Source organism: Ranitomeya imitator, chromosome 5 (assembly GCF_032444005.1).
Source record: "Ranitomeya imitator isolate aRanImi1 chromosome 5, aRanImi1.pri, whole genome shotgun sequence".
NCBI classification, from domain to species: Eukaryota; Metazoa; Chordata; class Amphibia; order Anura; family Dendrobatidae; genus Ranitomeya; species Ranitomeya imitator.
In genome coordinates this window covers 44,257,228-44,279,211 of record NC_091286.1, presented here as the reverse complement: position 1 = coordinate 44,279,211, position 21,984 = coordinate 44,257,228, and the positions used below count along the sequence as shown (strand labels likewise).

General features: G+C 40.4%; 1 protein-coding gene across 1 annotated transcript in view; it reads right to left on the bottom strand.

Annotated features, from left to right (window-relative positions):
* CAMKMT (calmodulin-lysine N-methyltransferase) overlaps window positions 1–21,984 on the bottom strand; it is a 553,085-nt gene that overhangs the window by 94,124 nt on the left and 436,977 nt on the right. The window contains exons 4-7 of the mRNA XM_069768616.1: window positions 20,929–20,989; window positions 19,803–19,857; window positions 18,676–18,739; window positions 12,690–12,756 (exon numbers count right to left, since the gene is read on the bottom strand). Coding sequence (XP_069624717.1) covers window positions 12,690–12,756; window positions 18,676–18,739; window positions 19,803–19,857; window positions 20,929–20,989 — 247 coding nt within the window. The remainder of the gene's footprint in view (window positions 1–12,689; window positions 12,757–18,675; window positions 18,740–19,802; window positions 19,858–20,928; window positions 20,990–21,984) is intronic.

The window sequence follows — 21,984 nt, the reverse complement described above, 5'->3', positions numbered from 1 at the left end:
CAGGTTAACAGCAGCTCAGACTAGAGACCAGGACAATGCCAGACAGAGTTCTAGCAGCAGACACATCTCTACAACAACTGTTAAGAGGAGACTTTGTGCAGCAGGCCTTCATGGTAAAATAGCTGCTAGGAAACCACTGCTAAGGACAGGCAACAAGCAGAAGAGATTTGTTTGGGCTAAAGAACACAAGGAATGGACATTAGACCAGTGGAAATCTGTGCTTTGGTCTGATGAGTCCAAATCTGAGATCTTTGGTTCCAACCACCGTGTCTTTGTGCGATGCAGAAAAGGTGAACGGATGGACTCTACATGCCTGGTTCCCAACGTGAAGCATGGAGGAGGAGGTGTGATGGTGTGGGGGTGCTTTGCTGATGACACTGTTGGAGATTTATTAAAAATTGAAGGCATACTGAACCAGTATGGCTACCACAGCATCTTGCAGCAGCATGCTATTCCATCCAGTTTGCGTTTAGTTGGACCATCATTTATTTTTCAACAGGACAATGACCCCAAACACACCTCCAGGCTGTGTAAGGGCTACTTGACCAAGAAAGAGAGTGATGGGGTGCTACGCCAGATGACCTAACCTCCACAATAACCAGACCTGAACCCAATCGAGATGGTTTGGGGTGCGCTCGACTGCAGAGTGAAGGCAAAAGGGCCAACAAGTGCTAAGCATCTCTGGGAACTCCTTCAAGATTGTTGGAAGACCATTCCCAGTGACTACCTCTTGAAGCTCATCAAGAGAATGCCAAGAGTGTGCAAAGCAGTCATCAAAGCAAAAGGTGGCTACTTTGAAGAACCTAGAATATAAGACAATTGCAGTTGTTTCACACTTTTTTGTTAAGTATATAATTCCACATGAGTTAATTCATAGTTTTGATGCCTTCAGTGTGAATGTATAATTTCCATAGTCATGAAAATACAGAAAAATCTTTAAATGAGAAGGTGTGTCCTAACTTTTGGTCTGTACTGTATATATATGATAATTATTTCTGAGAAAGACATCGGTCAATTAACGTCATCCTCAACAATTATCATAGACAAGAATACTTTTAAAAAAATATTTAAGTTTCGTCTCTCGGTCTAATGGTTTCTATAATCTTCCACCACTTTGGAATCAACAGCATTCCATCTCAGTTAGCAAAAAAGCGTTTAATTTTTTTTTCCCCCTTTGTACCGATCAAGTGTATTTATTTTTAGATTGAAGCCTGAAATGTTAACATATAGACGAGGAGATTAATGCTTTCAGTTAAGAATAATATCCACATTCAGAAAGTTGAGGAATGTTTTTAATTGGAGATTAATAACACCCAGTAAACAAAAATTATGTCCTTTGAAAAAATAATCTTGCTTCCCAGCATGGGGTTGCAATCTATTATTCCCTACCTCCATATGTTGAAACACACTCAAATAATGGCAAGTGACCCTAAGACTTACATTAATGTAAATCAGCGCAGTGTAGGAAATTTGCTTTTCAATGATATTGCAAAGATTAGATCCTGAATATGTGAGAAGTAGATTCCCCACACGAAACACTCAATTAGAAAAATCTGTGAATAAAAAAAAAAAAAAAGAAAAAAAGAAAATACAAAACGCAAATACACACACACACACACAAAACAACAACCACCAGATATCACATTAGCAGATGAGACCTTGTGTCTTCACATTGAAGTTTAATGAATGGGGTGGGTATGCGGAGTCTTTATTTCTTAAGTAGTTCTACTGAATCCAGTAATGATTGAAAGTACTGTGCATTTATAACCACCTAATGAATGAAAACATGTTCTCGGTTCCACGTGTACCAATATGATTTTCACTGTGTCAGAATATAATTACGGTGCCCATTAAAAATAAACTCGTGGCATTCTCCTGCTTTTTCAATTACCGATCCTTCATGTATTGAACTGATCACTAAGAGATTTCTCAAGTGGAATAAGACAATAATTATAATTTCAAGGAAAAGGAAGAAAAAGGGAGGCAAAAACAAAGGAATTTTCCCAAGTGTTTACTACTAACGATCTGCATTTTTTTTTAACAAAAAAATTATATTATATATACTGTATATATATCTGTCATGAGTGGTTCTTTCATTGCAGACTGCACAGTATATCGGTATTATTACATTTTCCTCTAGTAATGAATAGCCACTTGGTGCTTCCGCCAAGAAGAACTGTTGTGTCAGCAACTTGTTTGGGATACCCTTCTAGTGAAAGGGGATTGTCCAACACATACAACCACTTTAACCCCTTAACGACCAGAGGTATTCCCATTTTTGTGTTTCCGTTTTTTTGCTCCCCTTCTTCCCAGAGCCATAACTTTTTTTTTATTTTTCTGTCAATATGGCCAAGTGAGGGCCTATTTTTTTTTGCCGGAAGAGTTTTACTTTTGAAAAACACCATTGTTTTTTCCATACAGAGTACTGGCAAACTGGCAAAATATTCTAAGTGCGTCCTTGAAAGCCTGAGAAATATGGGTCGTTTAAGACATTGTTCAGAAGAACAGCGTACTTTGATTAAAAAGTTGATTGGAGAGGGCAAAACTTATAAAGAAGTGCAGACAATGATAGACTGCTCAGCTAAAATGATCTCCAATGCTTTACAATGGAAAGCCAAAACAGAGCGACGTGGAAGAAAGCCGAAGACTACCATTCGAATGGATGGAAGAATAGCCAGAATGGTAAAGGGGAAACCAATGATTGGCTCCAGGATGATCACAGACAGTTTCAAGTTACCTGTGAGGCCTGTGACAGTTAGCAGATGCCTGTGTGACACTAATCTATTAGCAAGAAGTCCCTGCAAAGTCCCACTATTAAAAAAGACATGTACTGAAGAGTATACAATTTGCCAAAGAACACATCAACTGGCCTAAAGAAAAATGGAGAAACATTTTGTGAACTGATGAAAGTAAAATTGTTCTTTTTGGGTCCAAGGGCCGCAGACCGTTCGTCAGACAATCCCCAAACTCTGAATTCAAACCAGAGTACACTCTGAAGACAGTGAATCATGGTGGTGCAAGCATCATGATATAGGCATGTTTCTCCTACAATGGTTCCAGACCTATTTACCGCATACCAGGGATCATGAACCAGTTTGCATATATGAAAATACTTGAAGAAGTCATGTTTCCTTACACTGAACAGGATATGCCCTGGAAATGGGTGTTTCAACATGCCAACGAACATAAACACACCAGTAAACAAGCAAAATCTTGGTTCCAGTCCAACAAAATTGAGGCCATAGAGTGGCCAGCCCAATCCCCGGCCGTTAATCCGATAGAAGACTTGTGGGGTGACATAAAAAATGCCGTTTATGCGGCAAAGACAACAAATGCCAAAAAATTGTGGAATGTAGTCAAAACATTCTGGGTTTGAAAAACAGCTGACAGGGGCCAGAAGATGGTTGACTCTATAACAACATAGATGTGACGTAGTTCTAAAAAAACTGGGGGTAACAACTAAATATTAGGTTAGTGAGTCACAGAATGCTAAATCATCATAAAAATTGTACATATTGTGAGCTTGCAAAGACAAATGCAGACACTATTTTTTTGAGCAACCCAATGTTCATTTTTTGTCATTTTCTGTAAAGTAGTTAAAAACTATATTCTTTTTCTTCATGATTTGAATTAGAACACAATGTGCAATGTTCCCAATGCTGGAAATAAAAACTTGTATAAAGATTTTGTGATTAACTCATGTTTTTGAACACAGTGCTATTATTTTGAACACTACTGAACCTAACTGGTAGTACTATTCTAACTCCAGCTTACCATATTTATCCCCCCAAGTATATGACAATCCAAATTTGCTCTTCCGTGCGGCACGACTCATAAAATTCACCATCAGGAGATCTGCTCTTCATAGATGTTTGCTAAACTTGAAGCTGATTCACACAAGCTGGCAAGCAGCCACAAGCCACACATCAAGGGCCCGCGAACCACAGCTTGGGGACCCCTGCTTTATAGTATGGGTTAAGTAGGGGGCTTGAACTTAGAAACTTCTGGAATCCAGCAGCAGGAAGGCAGAAAAAAAGGAGACATTGACACAGAAGTTAAAAGTGATGAGAGGAGAAAACAACACATAACGGGGAAATGATGGAGAGTGTAAAGGATTCATAATATACTGATTTTACCATGTTTTTACGGCCATTTTGCTTTCAAAACTCAGTAGGACGGTTAAAGTCAATATTCAGTCATGAACCAGAAAAATGGTCAAAGATGAGATTTGACCAATGCCTGATCACTGCTCTTTTCCAACTGGAGACAAGGAACCCTAAAATCTCATGCTCAGTGGGAGCCAAACCAGTAAAAACCCCATTGATCAGACACTTATCACATAATAAAATGCTAAAATGGTTAAAATACACATACAGATGTTTCAGACATCAATTAGTATCTACGTCATGTTCCTAACAGTTGACGATCAAGAATTTGTGGTCCCATTGTAGTTTTGGAGGCTAAGGTTTCCCAAAGCACGAAAGTCTTTCTGCCCTTTTAGAAGATGTATACTACAAATTGTGTCTCATAGTCATGAGGTCCTGCTACAGATTTTGCTTTGTGGTGCCCAGAAATGTCAAATTATGATACCTTCTAAAATATAAACCAGTCCACTTGCTCAAAAAACATTACGCATTTGCAAAATTCTTACAAAAGTAAAGAGATGTATTAATTATATATTAATCCTTCATTTATTAATTGAACCTTTTGTGACATGATCATAACATATATTCAAATGCAAAGCTGCAGAATATTCATCATTCTCAAGTGCTTTGTTTAAATATAGAACATTGTAAATGTGCGATTTATGTAGCTGGGCCAGCCATGGATGAGGAAAATAGATCAACTTAAACTTTAAACAGATGCTCTCTTTGTAATTTGTTACTAACTTGCATTCTAAGCACTTTTAAGAAATGAGAAAATGATGTATACTGCTAAATAGTCTTAAATAAAACAGATCCTGGGATGTTTCTAAGGTTTTTGGGGCCAGTATTCAACTTTCAGGCTTATTTTTTTAAGGTTGTAGGACACTTCTTCCTTTTTCGCATAAAATCTTTGTTTGATTTGCTTCTTTATATGCAATATAAGTGGTCAACTTTAGAGTCTATTTTTTAGGGTCAAAAGTATTCCAGAAACCCTTGGAGAAAAGCTATTATCAGTAGAGGAACCTTTATTTAACCACACAGTATATTTTTACTGCAAATAAAAAGCACATTATGGTGGCCACTCGGACAGAGCAGGAGCTCTCCATTAAGACTTTTATGTCCATACTAGATGGTGGCCCGATTCTAACGCATCGGGTATTCTAGCATATGCATGTCCACGTAGTATATTGCACAGCCCACATAGTATATTGCCCAGCCACGCAGTATATTGCCCAACCACGTAGTATATTGCCCAGCCACGTAGTATATTGCCCAGCCACGTAGTACATTGCCCAGCCACGTATTATATTGCCCAGTCACGTAGTATATGGTCCAGCCACGTAGTATATTGCCCAGTCACGTAGTATATTGCCCAGTCACGTAGTATATTGCCCAGCCACGTAGTATATTGCACAGCGACGTAGTATACAGCACAGACACGTAGTATATTGGCCAGTCACGTAGTATATTGCTCAGCCACGTAGTATATTGCCCAGCCATGTATGCGTTGCACACGGCAGCTTCCGGTCCCAGGGTTGGCATGAGCGCAGGACCTGTGATGACGTCGTGATGACTGTGACGTCATGGAAGGTCCTTCTCACATAGTATCCTTGGCACCGGAACCTGCCGCTTGCACTGCCGAGGACACCATGCACGTCGAAGGGTGAGAATAACGTTTTTTTTTAATTATTATTATTTGTAACATTAGATCTTTTTACTATTGATGCTGCATACGCATCATCAATAGTAAAAAATTGGTCACACAGGGTTAATAGCTGCATTAATGGAGTGCGTTACACCGCGGCATAACGTGGTCCATAAACACTGCTATTAACCCTGTGTGAGGGCTGACTGGAGGGGAGTATGGAGCGGGTGCTGACTGCGGGGAGTATGGAGCGGGCGCCGGGCACTGACTGCAGGGGAGTAGGGAGGGACTAATCGGACTGTGGCCGTCGCTGATTGGTCGCGGCAGCCATGATAGGCAGCTGGCGAGACCAATCAGCAACTTGCATTTCCATGACAGACAGAGGCCGTGACCAATGAATATCCGTGCCAGACAGACAGAAGGACAGACGGAAGTGACCCATAGACAATTATATAGTCGATGTTCTAACAGTTTTATCTTGAAGACATTAGAGATAGTTGTACATCTTAGGTATTGTCTGACAAATGGTCAAGAAGTTGACAGCTATTCTTCCCCACATCCCAAACGCCTGCATAATAGACTCGGATGAGCATTCATTTGCAATTGGGTTAAGGCAGTAAACTGATGCCAGACTTCTCTGCTTGCAGTTTATCCTCAGTAATACCACGATGGAACATGTCAAATTCCAATATATCAATCCTTTTCCTTCCATACATCTGCAACCAGTGCAAAGTTGCAACAAAAAGCATCACATTTTGCAAATCTAAACCAATGTTTGTGAGCACAGTTTTTACACTGCATTTTGCAGTGTAATTAGATGTCTAGAGGATTTAAAAATGTATGCAGGATGCTACTATATCTGTTAGCCATAGGTGTTACACCTCTGTCCAGGGTATCCCGGGCTCTGCTTCCTTCACCTAGGTCTACTGCTCTCTGTTGTGCTCCACGTCGGGTTATGGAGGTTGGCTCAGTGACATCATCTTCATAATCCCATTCAAGGCCCATTTGGACACACAACTGTGTTTTATGATTGAGATTATATACTTTACTTGGGTGTACTCCATCCTCTTTGTACACTGTGCCTTATATTGCTTCAATCCCTGCTGAGCTCCACTGAATTCATCCTGCTGCTCCCAAGACTCTTGAATGTGTCAAGTCCTCGCTTCCCGTGTGCCTTCCTGCTTGCCGCACCAACGTCCGGGCTCCGTAAGCCCACCCAGACCTGAGGCTTAGAGGATCCACCTCACCAAGTGAGACAAAATAATAGGCTAATAAATGTAATTAAATGTATATCTTGTAGTATGTTTTTTAAGTGAATGCCTCTGTATGAAATAATGCAGCCTGATAAACCATTTAACACAGCAAAAAGATACCATAAGAAAAAAGATTCCATGCTGTCCTGGCACTCTTTTGGCCCCCACAGAGTGAATACAGTTCTAGGATGTATTAAGGGAACAATAGAGTCTAGATCACGTGAAGTAATTATCCCCCTCTACTCCTCCCTAGTCAGGCCTCATCTGGAATACTGTGTCCTGTTCTGGGAACCACAGTTTAAAAAAGATACTGAAAAACTGGAGAAAATGCAGAGAAGAGCGACCAGAATGGTGAGTGGACTGCAAACTATGTCCTACGAGGAATGGTTAACGGATCTGGAAATGTTTAGCTTGCAAAAGAGAAGGCTAATAGGAGACTTAATAGCTGACTGACTGAATATCTGAAGGGATGTCACAGTGTAGAGGGATCATCATTATTCTCATTTGCACATGGAAACATGAGAAGCAATGAAATGAAACTAAAAGAGAGAAAATACAGATTAGATATTAGAAAAAACTTTTTGACAGTGAGGGTGATCAATGAGTGGAACAGGCTGCCATGAGACGTGGCGAGTTCTCCTTTATCTGTCTGAGATGGTTTAGTGAATCCTGCAATGAGCAGGGGGTTGGACATGATGACCCTGAAGGTCCCTTCCAACTTGATAAGATGATTATAATAGTGGCCTTTAGATATGTTTGATACTGTCACGGATCCCCACTCCATGGTGTCACTAATTCGTCACGTATCCGCTCTCAGCACGTGACTTGGGGTTGTGCCTGTAAGGGTTAATCTATCTCCCCACACTCAGTCCAGCATTCAACCTCTGTCCTATGCTGTAACTGTAGCATAAATCACACACCGACCCAGGTTACACACCCGCTCATACACGCTGCCACCACTCATCGAACATACGGGCGATGAGTCCCGGAAATATTAATAATAATATTGTCTACCACTCATAAGGCTCACACACCTTAGGCTATGGATTCGTTAGAACATTCAAGGTTCAACTTGTTAAAGTTTATATACAGGTCTAATTTATATCTTTGGTCTGGAGGTCAGATTTCTAGACCAGACCCTCAGGTTAATATCATAATTGTCTGTTTTTGATTGGACCACGGCTGCACTACCAATTAATGTATTATTTTCTCTTGAGATCCTCTGTGTAAACGTTCTAACAGAGATACTATAAGGCCGTAATTGACATCTCTCTTCCAAGAGCTAGGAGGTGTCAAGTGTTACCCTTTCTTCTTGCAGAAATCCAAAAAGAATTAAACTGCACCCTATGTCCATACAGCTTCAATACGCAAAGTGGCGCAAGTCAGTGCCAAGGGGTCCAACCCGGCTACAAGTCCATATCCCAAAGTAGAAGAAAGACAGTGCCACAACGGCCAGTGATGAAAACCTACGTATCTGCCTCCTGCGGCGACGTTTCGGTACAATGACCTTTATCAAGCTTGATAAAGGTCATTGTACCGAAACGTCGCCACAGGAGGCAGATTAAATACGTACCCTTTCTTTTTGGTCCTAGCTAGACCCCCTGGTGAGATTTGGAGACAGAAGTCTGCTTGTCTCAGGAAAATACATATTAACACCTGGGTGAGACATGCAGCCTGCAGGACAGATGTTACTAGGCTCACAATACCTATACATAGGTCACTGCACACATATATATACATATATTTCACCACAGATACATGTGCCAAGAACGCTGCACAGTTAAAGTAGAAAAGTAGGCTAACCCATCTCAAATGCCAAGTGCATTTAATCACGTCTGGCAAGTCAGTTTTGAATACATTGAAAAACCTAGTTAGATCGGATTGCCTAACAACCACTTTTCTTTGTTGTATGGCTGGCCACTAGCAAAAAAAAAACATACAAAAACCATGACAGAAAGTATGATCTACTTTCTAAAGATTCCCACTGTGTTGTGTTTCTTTAAAAGGGGTAGTTTGATAAAGACAACCTCTTGCACATGCCCAATTAGGACATGGATTAGAGAAATATTCCTTGATCAGGACCCTTCGCTTCCAGCAAGAGCAAAGTTAGTTACAAAGAGTTGCGTTCACTCTGGTTTACCCACCACACAAATAGATTATATGATTGGCCTTCTTTTTAAATAACCAGCATGTAGTGCTACATTTCATCTGCACTTATCTCCATCTGTTCGTTGGATAAGCTTCCATTTATAAAGCAGCTGTTTTGCCTGAGACAGCACTTTTTAGAGCTTCATACAAAATAAATAACAAATCATTGTGCTTTTGGATAAATAAAAAGTACCAAGGCACTGTAACTTGATATCCACTTTATTTTCAGTAGATATTTCTTCTTCATCACCATTCTACCAGCAATACAGGATCTGCAACTTCCTTTCCCTCACTTCTCAGTATGCACTGCATATACGATTGTCCAATTACTTGCCTGAGCTGAACTGAACTCCCTTCCACTCTGTATGTAGTTTGACAGACGTGAGAATAGGAACCAAGAAACAAAGACTTGCTCCCATTTTCTGCAGAGAAACAAGACCTGCTCCCACTTCCTGCAGAAAAACGAAGACGTGCCCCCATTTCCTGCAGAGAAACAAAGACCAGCCCCCATTTCCTGCAGAGAAACAAAGATCAGCCCCGATTTCCTGTAGAGAAACAAAGATCAGCCCCCATTTCCTGCAGAGAAACAAAGACCTGCCCCCATTTCCTACAATGAAACAAAGACCTGCCCCATTTCCTACAGAGAAACAAAGATTAGCCCCTATTTACTGCAAAGAAACAAAAACTTTTCCCCATTTCGTGCAGAGAAACAAAGACCTGCCCCCATTTCCTACAGAGAAACAAAGTCCTACCTTTATTTACTGCAGATAAACAAAGACCTGCCCCATTTCCTGCAGAGAAACAAAGACCTGTCCCCATTTACAGCAGAGACACAAAGACCTACCTCCATTTCCTATAAAGAAACAAAGACCTGCCCCCATTTCCTACAATGAAACAAAGACCTGCCCCATTTCCTACAATGAAACAAAGACCTGCCCCATTTCCTACAGAGAAACAAAGATTAGCCCCTATTTACTGAAGACTTGCCCCCATTTCCTGCAGAGACACAAAGACCTGTCCCCATTTCCTGCAGATAAACAAAGACCTGCCCCCATTTCCTGCAGAGAAACAAAGACCTGTCCCCATTTACAGCAGAGACACAAAGACCTACCTCCATTTCCTATAAAGAAACAAAGACCTGCCCCCATTTCCTACAATGAAACAAAGACCTGCCCCATTTCCTACAGAGAAACAAAGATTAGCCCCTATTTACTGAAGACTTGCCCCCATTTCCTGCAGAGAAACAAAGACCTGTACCCATTTCCTACAGAGAAACAAAGTCCTGCCTTTATTTACTGCAGATAAACAAAGACCTGCCCTCATTTTCTGCAAAAAAAAATAAAGATCTGCCTCCATTTCCTACAAAGAAACAAAGAGCTGTCTCATTTCCTGCAGAAAAATAAAGACCTGCCCCCATTTCCTGCACATAAACAAGAACTTCCACCACTTCCTGCAGAGAAACAAAGACCATCCTACAGAAAGACAAATAATTGCTCCCACTTCCTCAAAAAAAAACTCCTGACCCAACTTCTTGCAGAGAAACAAAGAACTGCCCACTATTCATACAGAGAAACAAAGACATTCCCCACGTCCTGTAACCTGTGGTATCTTTGCTGCTAGAGACAGATTAAACTTTACAACAGGCAGTGGACAGGAGGTTAGACACACTGAAGTGACGTATTGGCCAGGATTTTTTTGTTAATTTTCCCATGATGTTTCTAGAAGAAAGCAGAACTTTCTATTTTTTTTTTAATTTTGAATATTCCCTTTAAGATATCCTCATTAACAGATAATTCTCTCATCCCATTTGCTGTAGGAACTTTTTTTTGATAATAAACCTGCAGAGCTGTCATGAATTTCATTCAGATTTCTTTAAATCTTAATGACTAGGTATGGAGTTAAGCACGTAGCGGCCTTCACTGTTGCCTATGGTGCTACCAATTTTCTGCTCAGTGCCATTCCCATCAGAAGCAGTTGTGGCCTATCATTTGGAGGGCCAGTTGCCTTGCATAACGGCTCCAGTCCTACGCTGGTATAATTGCTTATGCTATATGATAAATATGATTTCCGCTTCATTATTATTTATGAGTATAGCTGTTTTATTTCTGCCCCATCTCCCATCATTGTGCGAGGCGTTTATAACTGTAAAACATGGGGATGATACTTGATGTAAATATCTCCTAGGCTTATTCCCTGTGATAAGGGGCTTATTCACATTAGTTCTGCACAGGGCTGTCAATAACTGTTTGGAATCCTGCTGATGTCTGACAATTGATGGACCGGCTATTACCTATCTGAATTTGAGTTCACTCACTGTAAACACATCTTATTTATATGCAAATAGATCCTTGAAGGGAAATTTGTACACTTCTTCGGTTGTCAACAGTATTTTTCTATGCAAACTTATAATAAAAGCGTGCCTGTATGATCACTAGAAATTATAAAGACTACTAAGCAGATTTATGAAAATCAGCACAAAGTACACAAAAGCCATTTATGGGACTTTTAACCCGCTTGTCTATCAAATTGTACGACTTCCTGTCTTTTTGCTAAAGACTTTTAATAAGAATTTTTCTTTTTTTAATTTTTTTATCATTAGTGAGGTAGTAGCCCTTATTGGGGTGCAACTGTACACAATATTGCGATATTAAAGGATCAATCCAACCATACATTTATCTCCTCTCCTGAGAATAGGTGATGATGACATTTTCATCACTGGGACGTAGAATGGCAAAAATGGGGGAGCCGAATACCCATTCTGGAAGAGCTTGAGTAGAACCGTGGTCATGCATACCTTCTGCGGCATTAATCAATGTGTATGGGACTGATGGACATAGCAGGGGACAGTGCTCAGCTAATTTTATGGGCAGCACGGTGGCTCAGTAGTTAGAACTAGCTGGAGCCCTGGGTTCAAATCCCACCAAGGACAACATCTGCGAGGAGATTGTATGTTCTCCCCGTATTTGCATGAGTTTCATGACATGAGTTTGCATGACAAAAACGAAATTTGTACAAAGCAATGCAGATATTCTCTATTTCGGATCTGGGACAACCTTTATAGCCACAGAAAGGGAAGATTCGCACACAGGGAATGCTCTGTCTGGCCGTCCACTGTGTAGAAATACATGCTGTCCGCTGGCCAGTCCGACCATTGAGTTGCGATGCTCGTCCGAGTTATACGACCTAATAGTGGTTAATACTGTTTGTCAATCAATTAAATATTATTAAATTACTTCAAAGACCCAGTTTTATTTTACACCCAATGGTTGAATTCTAGGCATTGATCGGCTGTTTCTGTATATGCCATTTACAATGCCCACAGTCAGCACGATAACTATGTCAGCCCCCGCCTGACATTGATATGATTAATAGTATATATGAAAGCCTTCCTTTTTTCTAGAGATAGCCTTTTTTTATTGTTCCCTCACAATAGTTCAGCATGATTTCATGAAGACAAACTCTAAAAATGACTCCTTGTAATGAGCAGAAATAACTGACCTGGTGGATATCAAGCGGCTTTTAAATCCCTCCGTCCGCTCATGTCTCTTGATGATGCGCGACACATCTGTACAGACTTTGTTAAGGAGAACATTTTGGAATTTTTCATTGCTCCTTAGCAACCAATTCACTCAAGATTTATACCTTGCGCCCAGTTGGTCCTAAAATCGAAGGATTATATAAGTGCTACAGACTATTCATTCAATATTAGCCAATGTGCGAATAAAAATAGTAGCAAGGTATAAATAGGGAAAGAACAGGTTTTTTTTACCAAATATCATTTTCAAAAATGAAATCAATGTGACTGCGTGGAGTTAGTCTTTTCAGCACAATGCCACCTGTGATTTTTAGCTTATATACTGAGACTGATGCAATAGTGTTTTTTTTTTTTTTGTTAAATCTAGGCCAGGATGTAAAAAGCCACTCAGCAGCGCTGACAAAATGCTTTCTTTGTACTCAAACAATCCGTAATGCAAAGACAAATACTGTATAAAGCACAACATGTTATTTTACGCCAAAGAACCTAAAATTCACCTACACTAGCTGAAAAATATAGCATGTGTATATTATACATCTATCCACTAGAACATTAAAACCACATGCTTCATCTTAGGTAGGTTCCTTTGTGCCACCAAAGCGGCTCTGACCCATCAGGCATGGACCACTAAAGGCCTCCCGTGGCATCTGGCACCAAGATCTTTTTATTTCCTATAAGTTGTGAGATGGGGACCTCTATGGATTGGACTTGTTTTCTCCCCCATTGAGATTTTGGTAATTTGAAGACAAGCCTTCAGCTTGAGCCCTTGACATGTTCCTCAAATAATTCGTGAACGTTTTTTGTAGCACAGAATGCTATTCCATTAAATAATACCATTGCCATAAAACAACTTACTGGGCATAATAATGTTAGGTAGCTGGTAAGCTTTGAAATCCACATGAATGTGAAGACTCAAGATTCCCAGCAGAACGTTGCCCCATCACACTGCTTCCATAGGCTTACCTTCCTTCCATCGTGCATCTAGGTGACACACACACTCGGCCATCCACATGGACCTTGGCCATCCATGGACCATTTTTGGACCATGGTTTGCACGCAGTGGTTATAAAAAGTCTACCACCCCTGTTAAAATGCCAGGTTTTTGTCATATAAAAAAAATATATATACCAAGAAGAATCATTTCAAAACTATTTTCTACCTTTAATATCACCCATAATTTGCACAATTGAAAAATAAACTGTAAGCTTTTTGGGTGGAAAAAGAAAAATAAAGAAATAAAATAAGGTAGTTGCATAAATATGAACACAAACTAATACTTTGCTGAATTACCCTTTGTATGTATAACTACCATATTATTATTAGGAGCACTCCTATTAATTTTTTTTCGCTAAACCTGTGTAAATGTTATTGTTGTGTAGTGTCAGTGTGTTAATATACTCACTGATCCCGGTCTTGTCTAGTAACCAGTGCTGCTCCGGTCCTCTTCTGTGTCTTGTGATCGCTCTACCGACTTTCTGGTTCACGTTGCGCTCTGTGTGACCCGAAAGTGGCTTTTACGACGTAAGTCTTTATAGGTTTACACTGTACGCCCTCTTTCAGACATCAGTCTGTCCAGTACGTGGTGACAGGTTTCACACATACCGGAGATGCGTAGACCCATTCAAATGAATGCGTCTGTACACATGTCAGTGTTTCCACGGACCGTGTGTCCATGAGCAAAATACATTGACATGTCCGTTTTTACCAGCAGCACGGGCCGCCAAATGTGCTGCACACGGATGACACACAGGGATGTTATCAATGTGACACGTACCAGCATCTGGAATGCAGCGGTACAGTTAGCACTGTTCCCCGGTGCTGGATGCTGAAGACAGCTCTCATCTTTCTCCCCTGCTGGCAATCGGCACGAGCAGGGGAGAATGATGAGAGTTATATTCAAGTGACACAAGTGAGAGCAGGTGGCGGCTGATGGGACTATTACTCCCATCAGCCTACACCTGCTGCCCCTAATAACAGTGAGAGCAGGCGCTGGTTGATGGGAGTATTTATCAGCAGCCCCTTGAGCTATAAATAAATAAATAAAACAACGTGGGTTCCCCTGTATTTTTGATAACCAGCCAGGCAAAACTGACAGCTGCGGGCTGCAACCCACAGCTGTCAGCTTCAGCAAGGCTGGTTATCAAGAATAGAGGGGTCCCCATGTTGTTCTTTTTAATTATTTAAATAATTTTTAAAAACGACACAGGTCCTGCCCATTTTTGACCACCAGCCTTGCTAAAGCAGACAGCTGAGGCCTGGTATTCTCAGGCTGGTAAGGGGCCATGGATATTGACCCCTCAGTCAAAAATAGCAGCCCACAGCGGCCCAGAAAAGTGTCTCTTCCCACTGAGGGTTACAGCCCACAGCTGTCAGTTTTGCCTGGCTGGATATCAAAAATACAGGGGAACCCACGCCAGTTTATTTATTTATTTATAGTGCAGACGTTGGCTGATGAATACTTCCAATGAATATGCCTGCTCTCACTGTTAATAGCGGTAGCATATGTATGCTGATGGGAGTAATAGTCCCATCAGCCACCGCCTGCTCTCACTGTTATCACTTGAATATAACTCTCATCACTTGAATATAATTGCCAACGGGACATACTTTGAACAAAAATGTGCATAAAAAATACATTACAATAGAAGACTGTTGTAGGCCAAAAATATGCAGTGAACCGAGGCTTCCACAACCTCACCCCACTGGGTGATAAGCAATTTTTGGGGCTTGTTTTTTAAATAGGAATGTCTGTATAACATTTATATACCGTACATAATACATACTTCCTCAGGATTTAAGTGGTATTGTATTTTGGAGATATGATCATTTAGAAGCCATAATTGCAGTGGAATAACAATTTCATCTTCCTTGGCAATTCACGTTAAATGAATCAAGAGAACAAATGCAAATAGACATCTTCCATTTCCTCTCTTAATCTCCAACAGCTTCACTGTAGAAATCATTCTTCGTGCCAGTCGTACTATTCAGTGCAGCTGCAAATTACTCTTCCCACTGTACAGTTCAATTTTCCTGTCGTCTGTGTACACAGCAAAGCGGTGTCACATAAAAACCACTTGGTTATGCTATTCCTAATAGCATAAATTAACAATACAGAGAGTGGCTGGCTATATGTATAAATGTAGATATACACACATTTATAGGTTAATCAGGTTTTTCCGAACTATTAATATTCTTCTTATTATTCACATGTTCCTTCCAGATACTGTATAGTCCTCACTTAAATGGAAAAAAAATCGATAAAATTATATATGTGGAAAAAATGGATAATATAATTTTATAGCCACTGATCACGAGTGGTTAAAATAATAATCGATCTAGGCTTGTGGTATATGTACTCCAAGAAAAACAAACATTTATACTACGATGCCAATACCTTTCATAAAATACATGAGTGGGTTTGAAAAAAAATGGCCCAATTTCTTAAGGGGTTGTCAAGGAACTATATTATTTTTTTCACTATGAGCCAAAATACGAATAGACAGGTAGTTGCTAAGTACCTGTCTGTTCTATCTGGCACAGGCTCATAGTGGTCACTGATTGCTCCGGACGGGGATTCATTTAGTTCACATCAACATAGCAGCTCATCCTTTAGCGAGCTGTTCTGTCGACGGGGTGTGACTACTGACTTCATGTTGATTGACAGCTGGCTTCCCGCAGTTAGAAAATGGGGATTCAGTTGATTGTGACTTGTAGGATTGCTGCTTCCAACAGGTGGCGCTATAGAGTTCAAGTCCTCTTTTTCTCTGAAGGGGCAATTTGCATATTAAATTTTCCAGAGGAGCATTGCACTGCAAATAAGTCTCCTTACCTTGACAAGCCAGAGCTGGTATGTCACTCTCCACAAGGAGAAACGTTACTCTTTAGACCTCAGTCCAAAACCTCTCATCAGATCTCATACTTTGCACTGATGAAGGCCAATAGCCCGTAACACCGTTTCTTCAAGTCGAGATTCTGATTTGGCTTTTATCCTACGTCATATTACAAGACTCGTTAAAGGGTCTTGTAGGATCGCTGCTTCCAACAGGTGGTGCTATATAGAGTTTAAGTCCACTTTCTCTTTGAAGATGCATTTTGCATACCCTTTAAAAATGTCATCCACCTAAAAATAATTGTGGGGATTACGGCTGCTAGGACCCTTACCAGTCCTGAGAAATGGGATCTGAAATGCCCTCCTACAGCTTCCTTCACATCTCTGGATGCATCATGAAGAATGAATGGATCAGTGACCCACATGCTAGGCCACCACTCCATTCCGAGAAAGCATTTCAGAGGTCCATTCTTGGGAATAGTGGGAGACCAATGTGGGGGTACCAACTTTCAATGTTGGAATAACATTTTAAGAATGAGTAAAATAGTAAGTGGTACAACTAGCTGATTTGCTTCTACTATTACAGGTGCCCAAACTCCGAACTTCAGCTATCACCTCCAGTCCCATGCTCCGCACCTTCCATTGTTGGCACATCTTCAGCGCCATGTGTGAAGACTAGTTGACGGCTCAATTCAACAGCTAAGCTAGCCCCCTTGTCAGTCTAAGCATCGGCTGTGACAGAGAAGGGGACTGACTTTTCTGTTAAAATGATCAACTTTGCTTCAGTGGAAGAGCTACACCTGGAAACCCCATTTTTGTTTTTTGTCATCAGTGTTGTATTTGCCTATATACAACTGTTTTGTGTTAGTTCATAATCCTTTGGTTTAAGACTTTCTCACTGTTTTGTTCTTTTCTTCCATGGCAACCCCCTGTGGACTCCCGTGGATTTCTACATAATTTGTAATCAGTTATTTTGTTTATTATGTCTACCTATAATAAGCTATTGCATATTAGCTATGGTATAATAATCTTGTAGCAAAATACATTAATATGACCACTCATATAGTGACAGTTAGTTAGTTGGTTAGCGGTTAGTGGTCATAATCATGGATACTTAAGCTACTTAAGAACTATACTACATTTCTAATTGAAGGTATTTGCTAATATTATTATACCTACTACATATTGGGATAGGATCTTGGAGATGGGAATACCCCTTTAAACACCGTATAACCCCTCCCACACCTCTGACTGGCAGCTTCCTGTTTAATGTGAGCAAGCTTCCAATCAGTGGTGGGGGGGCGGGGATACACATATTGGCCTGACTTGGTTGCACATGAGCTGTAGTCCTGTAGTGTAAATCTGCTAATTAAATGCTGCTAATAAGTGACATCCTTCGAATAAGGGTCTCCTGTCCTATAGAATACTACTCTCAGGTGAAATAGCAAAAACCTGCTGACAGATTCCCTTTAAAGGGGATTTCCACTTTAAGAAAAAGATGCTGTTATACACGTAACATAACAATCATAGCAGGTATTCACCCTACCCGGGTCCAGTGCTGCTCCGATCTCTGTGTTTTCACCAGAGCAGTAGTAAAGAAAAGCACAGGAACCAGAGAACGAGAGTACCTACTCTTTTATTAAAAAAAAAACTTGTGGGGTCCATGTTTCTTAAGGTGGGAAACCCCTTTAAAGTGATACATTTTTTGAACAATAATAAAATTAGGCTCTCATGACACCATGTTTAGGAACTATTTTTGATGTATGGTCCTATTGAATACAAAACATAAGTATAGGGCCTCATGCAGTTGGCATATGTATCCTTTCGGCATAAGACCAGGTTGGCATGCGTTGACAAGTATATTTTATTTTATCGGTTTCACAGAATAGCATAGTAGATAACACTATTATGTGCAGTGGTATACAGTAAAAATGCATATAACACAGTTTTTATTAACCTTTTTTCAATGGTAGAATATTGGCAACATATCCCGCTGTAGGCGAATGTGAGCAATCAAAAAAAATCTTCAATATTTGTTTTTCCTTTAGAATGTATTATTGCCAATACTCGATAAGATGGAGAGACACACGCCATATTTCCCTCATCTTAATAAAGGATACTTGTAATGGCCTTTTCATTACCATCTGTTAGGAGAACTTCTTTGGCTTCAGCAGAAACGGCAACCTATAGGGAAAGAGGAATAGAGGATACGAGTGAGGAAACGCAGGCAGCACGGAAGTAGACCCGGGAGTGACAAGCATTCAGTATCATGCCTCTTCCACTATTTCTCCGTAACAATCTTCAATCTTTTTCATTTTATGTCTGCATTATTTTAATCATTCAATCAAATCAGTCAATACTTTTATCTTTCCATTTGCGGGAGTCTCTATCTTGCTATCATTCTGTTTGGTAATTGCATTGTGACAACGGATGATGGTATTCCGAGAGGCTTTCATTTGCGGGTTCTGTTTATCTAGTAGAACCATCATACCAGGCCTGTCATTCTGCCTTTCAGCCTCTTTCTGTCTGGCTGCCTGGTGCCCTTCATATAACTTTGCATTGCAAGCTGATGGCTTTGTGAGGGTAATTTTTTTGTGAGCTTGACATCCTCGCACATTGGGCTGTAACCTCAACACATTGTATAAATGCGACAGGTTTGTCAAATGCCAATCAGTGTAACAATATGCCTTTATTTGCCGAGACATAGAAACTTGTCTAATGCACAGGGCTGCTACATAATATCTCCTGAATACATGACTCGCGAACCGAAGAATGGTCACCGACTCTCCTGAATGGCCAATCTAATTCAAAAGAATCTAATTACCGAGAGCTCTGGATCATGTTTGTTGGTGTAATAATGCAGGCAAAACATTAGCAGCTATATCATAGTGCTCCAACTGTGATTCGCAAGGCTATTCCTGTATTTTAGCAAATGGGACTATAATCTAAGGTGGGGGGGTGAGAAGAAAGCTTCAACTATGGCAAGACGTAACATATTGTGGATTGGAATGTCACAACAAGAGATATCGACTACTCTCAAGGAAAACGTTTCTGCTCTCCGAGGCAACCATAAAATCAATACGAGACGAAAGCAAGGCAGCCGGGAAGATCTCTCAAGACTGCAGCTTGACCGCAGCTGAGGCTGTTGACAGTTCTCTGACCCAGCGGTTGGTGGCAGTGGAACTGTTTCCCCCTTTTGTTCCTGTCTTGTGAATGGAATTGGAATTGAGAAAAAAAAAAAACCTACCATGAGACCAGCCAAGCATGTCATGCCACCCCCTAGCTCACACACAGCAAGGTCCCTGAAAAACAGAAAAGAAACTATGCAAACAAGAAGAAAGATGGGCCGACATATATATATGTGTTACAAGAAGAAATTGCCATCTGCGGTGGAGGTTAAAAAAACAAAAAAACAAACAAACAAAACAAAGTTGTCAGGAAGTTGTAGGAACACTACCGGGCGACCTCATGGCGTTTTGCGTTTTAAAAATAATTATGATAAAGAAAAGTCACAAAGCAGGCAGAGCCATGGGGGTTCCCTCATTAGTGTTTTCTGCAACAGTACCACTGCTGAGCTGGAAAAAAAAAAATCCAATTTTTTTTTCTTCTTCTTTTCCCTTTTTCTCTTTTGTCAGTAGTATTAAAACTGAAACTTGAGAAATATAATTGTTTGAGCGAAATCCTTTTTTTTCCGCTTCTTGCCGTCAACCCAGAACTTTTCCACCAAAATTTAGCAAAAAATCACTTATCTCGCTCAATTTGTTATTTTTTAGACTTTTTTTTTTTATAATTTTTCTTTCCCCAAATCTAACAGCTTTGTATTCGGCGAGCAATATCACGTTACAATTAAGAACTGTGTGACTGTCGATGGCTTTACAAAAGGAGCATGGTCTACTTCTCCCCGGTGGGAAGGACTATATTGGGCCTTTTAAATGGGAATTGCTTCAGTGCTGGCACGGCACCAAGGTATTAAAAGTAGGAAAATACACAGTCTGCTGATATGGCCATTGCCGGCAGACACAACTAAATGATATGGTATTTTTATTGCCTAATGCTCAATAGTTCTAATGACAGAAAAGAGTTGACAAAATGCCTGTTATTCTCCCTGACCTTCACAATACGCATTGATTGACTGAAGACTCACTTTTGTTTCCCAAAAAATCAAAGTGAAATAAAATGCCTGAAGTGGAAATCAGAATTCTTTGACGTACAGCAAAGCTTGCTGTGCAATATTAGCACCTACAGGCAGTTTAGCATGACTTGTTAGCAGCAACACGTTGTCACCTTGTACTTCTTTCTCTCCATACATCATAAGCAATCTAACAGAAAGGAGACATTACGACTACGGTACATGCAAGAACATTATTCCTCACCTGAACCGGTCTTTGTGTTTCAGACAGTAGTAGGCCAATACTTCTTCAGAGGGCCAGATACCTGAGGGGGGGAAATAAAATTGAATTTTATATTCCTAATTGGACATATTTGGAAATGTGTAGAATGCTAATAAGTCACAATATTGGTTACACTCATTCAGACTCGAGTTCTATTATGAAAATGAATTGTTCTTTAACATTCTAATCGCCTAAATCAGACTTTGTTATGAATTTTTTTTTTAAATTTAGTTTTTTCTATTAAATTCATTTTTACATAACTATTCACATTAAAGAATCACTCCCATCAAAGTTTTTATCCTCTTGAAGGGGTTGTTCACTACTAGGACAACAGCTTCTTGTTCTAAATGTATGGCCTCGATAAAATAAAAAAGCCTATACTCGCCTCCCGTTCCGGAGCAGTTCCAGCGGTGTAGGCACTCACGGTCCCAGGGCTCTTGTTCGGTAGCATGACACATGGTGCCCGGCGCCCAATCAGCGCTGGCGTCGCTGTCGCCGGCCCCGCCTTCAGACAAATTAAACATGAACAGGAAGTCAGAAAGTAGATGCAGCCCTGGCTTCCTCTTCATGTTCAATTTGTCCAAAGGTTGAGGACAGTGACATCAGCTCTGAATGGGCGCTGGGCATAACGTGTCATGCAACCACACGAGAGCCCGGGACCACAAGTGCTGTAATGTCTTTTTTTATTTTCACGGGGCCAAACATTTCGATGAAGAAGAGGTTGTCCTAGTAGTGGACAATCCCTTTAATATATTGAAGTCATCATATTATACAGTTAGGGCCAGAAATATTTGGACAGTGACACAAGTTTTGTTATTTTAGCTGTTTACAAAAACATGTTCAGAAATACAATTATATATATAATATGGGCTGAAAGTGCACACTCCCAGCTGCAATATGATAGTTTCCACATCCAAATCGGAGAAAGGGTTTAGGAATCATAGCTCTGTAATGCATAGCGTCCTCTTTTTCAAGGGACCAAAAGTAATTGGACAATGGACTCTAAGGGCTGCAATTAACTCTGAAGGCGTCTCCCTC